This window comes from Triticum aestivum, chromosome 5B (assembly GCF_018294505.1).
Source record: "Triticum aestivum cultivar Chinese Spring chromosome 5B, IWGSC CS RefSeq v2.1, whole genome shotgun sequence".
In the NCBI taxonomy this organism is placed as follows: Eukaryota; Viridiplantae; Streptophyta; class Magnoliopsida; order Poales; family Poaceae; genus Triticum; species Triticum aestivum.
The window spans coordinates 430156318-430161165 of record NC_057807.1 but is presented as its reverse complement, the minus strand read 5'-3'; the positions used below and the strand labels follow the sequence as shown (position 1 = coordinate 430161165).

At 47.2% G+C, this 4848-nt stretch overlaps 1 protein-coding gene across 1 annotated transcript; it reads right to left on the bottom strand.

The window, feature by feature from the left end:
* Positions 1 to 1892: 1892 nt before the first annotated feature.
* LOC123112269 (uncharacterized) lies at positions 1893 to 4164 on the bottom strand. The gene is made up of 6 exons (XM_044533217.1): positions 3996 to 4164; positions 3822 to 3881; positions 3622 to 3735; positions 3436 to 3506; positions 2839 to 3032; positions 1893 to 2250 (listed from the first exon to the last, which is right to left on the bottom strand). The coding sequence occupies exons 1-6, from the start codon at positions 4052 to 4054 to the stop codon at positions 2137 to 2139; spliced, it is 612 nt and encodes a 203-aa protein (XP_044389152.1). The 5' UTR covers positions 4055 to 4164; the 3' UTR covers positions 1893 to 2136.
* Positions 4165 to 4848: the final 684 nt, after the last annotated feature.

The following is a 4848-nucleotide window of genomic DNA, read 5'->3' as shown; positions in this document are numbered from 1 at the left end:
GAATATATAGACATCCAAATATACACATGCTATTGGAGATGCTCTAAGGCTGCTAGTAATAAGAAAGGATGGACATTCCTCTCGCCAGCAGTCTGAGGCTGCCGCATAGTGAGAGTTAGTTCAGTAGTAACATATGGTTCAACTCAGCGAATTTGTTAATGTGGCAATGATTTAGTGATGAGAGAGATGATTTGAGTAACATATCTAGTTACTCATACTATGGGTAACATCACACATACCAAGACAAGATAAGTTTACAACCTAATAAATAAGTGTTGCATGACACCACACATATGTTACCCCCACTATAGAGTTTGTAACATATGCATGTTACTAATCTAAGAGCAACTCCAACGTGCCGACCCAACTGGACGTGCATTTTGTCTGTTTTTTTATGTGGGTTGACTCGTCCGCCCTCTTTTGCGTTTGGGTCGACCATGCGCCCAACGCGCGGACGAATTTTCGTCCTCGCAGCCGGCCTGCGTCCATTTTTTTAGCTCTATATGTGCAAACATATGAAAAAAATATCCCTAGTCCACATAACTCAAACAAAATAGAAATATCTCATAGCTTCACAACCAAATAAAATATCTCATAGTTTACAAGCCAAATAAAATTAAATTGTCTCAAATACATTTTAAAGAAAAGATAACCGAGATATCTATTGGTTGCCAACATGAGACCACATACGCTCAATCAAATCATCTTGTAGCTGAATGTGGGTTTCCCAATCACGCATTTGATAATTAACGTTGTCGCTCCTCCATGCTTAGGCACAATATTTTCACCCTGAAACTGAAACCCTTGGTCATAGATACGTTCCGGGCGCTCATCATGTACGATCATTTTGTGCATGATCATGCAAGCAGTCATCACCTCCCATAACTTCTTGGCGCTCCAAGTTCTAGCATGATATCGAACGATGCCCCATCGAGATTGAAGAACACCAAAGGCACGCTCCACATCCTTCCTAGCACTTTCTTGCTCTTGGGCAAATCTCTTCCTCTTCTCTTCTACAGGGTTGGGGATTGTCTTCACAAGAATACTCCACTGAAAATAGATATCGTCAGCTAGGTAGTGTCCTTTGTTGTAGTGGTGTTCATTGATCTCAACATTGACCTTCGGTGGAAAAAGAACTTGTCGGCGGAGTCCATTTTTACCTTCTGGGCAAACCGTCGAACAGCTTGCGGACGTCATCGAAGAAGCTGGTCAGTGAAGAACCTCGTGCGTCCCCTGGACCTGGTAGCAGGCCTATCGACGTCCGGCTAGTGAGGTCGGCGCGCTTGGTCCGCTTCAGCCAGGGGGACGCGGCGAGGGGGTGCTGGCAGCAACGTCGGGAATGCAACGGCGGTGGTGGGGCGAGGCGGTAGTGGCGGCGACGTTGGAAGGTAGCATGTTGCGTGCGCGCGGGGGGGGGGGGGGTGTTGCATGTGAGTGAGGATGGCTGCCTGGGTACCGAAACTGGGCGGTGGCGGCCACAAGTGGGACGCTCGGGTGTGCTGGCTATCAATGGGAGAAAGATGGAATGGCCAATGTGCCACCGACTGACGGGCCAGGGGAAGGACTAGGCGAGACACGCATCCGTTTGGGTCATCATGTTGGCCCTGTTTAGACCCAAACAGACACGCGTAGACGAAATGAGTCGCTGCGCTAAAGTTGCTCTAAGTTACTCTCCACTATAGGTAGTCTGAGGTCAATCAACAAGGCACAGGCCTACTTAGCACAGTGGTCTGGCATACAATTACCATCGCTCCGAAGTCGGAACACTGCGCCTGAGTAGTTGCACCTGCCAAACAATTATGATGTGTGCCCTCAGCGTACTCCATAGAATACAGTACTCAGTACTATCTAGGCACGTAACCGCAGAATGTACTGGGTGGAAATGTAGTGCATACAGAAACATATCCATTCTTCAGATGCAGTGTTCTTACTATTATCAGGATTACAGGGTGCTTCAGATCCGGGCACCAAGCACACCACCACCATTTCTTACTGTAACCATGGGGTCCTTCTAGTTCATAGGGCACAACGAACATATTTACAAGTTGGCACTTAGAAAGAAGGAAAGAAAAAACAGCAATATATGTACAACAGGGGACACTTTGGGCAGTGTTTTCCTCCTATTTATGTGAACGGTCATTTCTCGGCGTCTGATCCAGCGTGGGATGCTGGATTTGGCTTGAACTCCTCCTCGAGGTTTTCGATGACAGGCTCCACCGCGGCGTCGATCTTGTCGCTGAGCGCTTCAATCTGCAATGACTAGAGGGTCAGCAGGGAAGTTTCGTAATGCATGGTAGTAGGGACGGTAGAGACAAAACTGTCTTTAACAGGATGGAAGGTTAGTACAATTCGATTTTAGCTGCATGACTGCACAATATATGAAATTGAGCTATCAAAGGCGTGTTTGGAGAGAAACCATAGAAACAGTCTATTTTCACTACCAAGTAAAGTAATCACATGCTTTCCCCATCCCAAAGTCTTCCAATGCTTCTGTTTGCAGTAGCAGCAGAACTGCAGAAATGTTATTGAATAATTCCTTGGTTCCTTACAAGCAACAACTAACTTAAAGCCAGGAATAGACTGAATTGGTCGGAAATTGCTATTGTATAGTTCCATATAATGCTATTCCTATGAGTAGCTTTCACTAAAATTCAATGTTCACACATGTATACTTGTTTATTATTATTTTTTGAATATGCATACTTGTTTATTATCCTTCAAATGTATGTATACAATGTAAGCAAGAACATCATGCATACTTGTTTATTATCCTTAAAATGTGTATATAACGTAAGCAAGGACATCATCAAGTAGGAACATGAATAAGTCACCACGAACCTTCTTAATCATGACTTCAGCCTTGTGTGCATCCTTATCGACTTCCTCCGCAATGTACTCAAGCTCCTCGGCCAACTTGTGCAGGGACCCATCCTCCGGTAGGGAATTGGCCACATTAGCAGCGAACTTCTCCGTCACCTCAGAGGCACGCTCCAAAACATCCAAAGCAGTTTCCACGTTTTCAATCGCCTTGTCTAATATTACAAATCAATGATTTCAGCGAGAGCTTGATTTCAAATGCCAATGCCAAGAAAAAATTATTCATGAACTCATGGACTTTGCAAGATTAATGCCAGGACTCTGAAAGTCTGAACCTTCTGTCGACTGAAGAATATGACTTTGCAGGATTAATATCAGGTGTGGTCTAGCTTAGAACCCTAGCTACTTTGCAGAATTAGTTTGATCCCAAGAACTTGTATCCGAATTGATGAGTTGGTGTCTGAAATCCATCCCTCTTTCAGTGCCTATCTATTGTTCATGTGTTGCCAATCCATAGAGGTTCTGTCAATTAATTTCTAAGCTGTCTGCCGGATTGGTAGTCGTACCGCGTTGATCAAAATCGAGACGAAATAGTAGTATTGGAGTGTATGTGTTTACCTTCAAGCTGTCTGGCCCTCTTGTAGAACGGCACGGCCGTGTAGACTACGCCTCCGAGCACCATCTGCACCCTGAGAAAAAGAGCATGAGAGAAGGGATGATCAGTCGCGAACCCGCGATTCATCTCACAGGAGGCGTACATATTACAGAGGTACAGTATGTGGGACTGAGTCCGTAAATCCCTACCAGATAGGTAACATCGGCAGTGGCGAGAAGCCGAGGCGTCGGTGACCCGCGGCATCGATGGCGGCCGCGGCCTGGTCCGCCGGCACTACATCAGACTTCCCGAGGAAAACCCACCTATAAACAGAGATCAATCGAACCATCTTACACAAAATCCACGGGTTGACTTGAGCCCAGCGCGCAAAATAACCGAAGAGACGTACCCGGAGTCGATGTCGCTCGGATCCGCGGCAGAGTCGTCGGCAGATGGCTTCTCGCCTGTGCTGCACCGGAAGAGGAACATCGCACAAATCAGAAAAAAAAAAGTGGGGCATCAAATTTCATTCCCGAATCAACCATGAATTGAGAAGAATCAGAGAGAAGGAAGGAGGTCGTACCGCGGGTCTTCCTCGGCCGGCAGGGTGGCGGCGGTGGGCGGCAGGGCGAGCGTCGCCATGGATTGGAGGACCGATTCGAAGAGCGGAAGCTTTGGGTGGACGGAGGGGAAGAAAGGAACCACGAGACGATTTGCGCGTGAGAAATGTAGTGTGGTGTGGTGTGGTTGGTAGCTGCTGTGCTTAATCATGCAAGGGTCCGAGTCAGCATTAAATTGCTAGCGTGGGACCAACACAACAGTGTGAGTAGAAACAAATCTTATTTTTTTGATGCGAAAACAAATCTTATCTACTGTACTTACGTGTGTGTTGTGATTAGTCCTTATCTACCACTACGTACACGTGTGTTGGATTAGTTATATTTCTACAGTCTGCTTTGAAACCAAATGTCTTGCTAAGGACGTGTTTGATAGGCTGCATTTACCTTAGCCAGGCCCGCATGGAAAGAAAATAGTCCGTTTGGTTAACCGCATTCACTGCTGGGTCTGCATAGCACGAACATTAAAGCACCTCTGGGCCTGCATTCAGAGGAACACCCAAATTGGCCGTTTCTGTGGAGCCAGACCCGCGCGATGCACCCCTAGGCACGTGGGTTGGGCGGTTGCACGCGTGGGTGCGGTCTTGAGAAGTCGCGTTGTTTTCAGACGCGTCGTCATAAATTACCCTCACCTCCTTTCCTCACTGCTCTCTCCCCTATTCCCCACTCACACCGACGGCAGTGACCACTTGAGCTCTAGTGCGAATCGATCCAAGACGGCGGCGGCAACCACTGGAGCGACTGCAGACCTCCACCGAAGCGCATCGGCATGGCGGTAAGACCTCGTCCTCTCTATACATTCACCGTTTTCGACTCGAG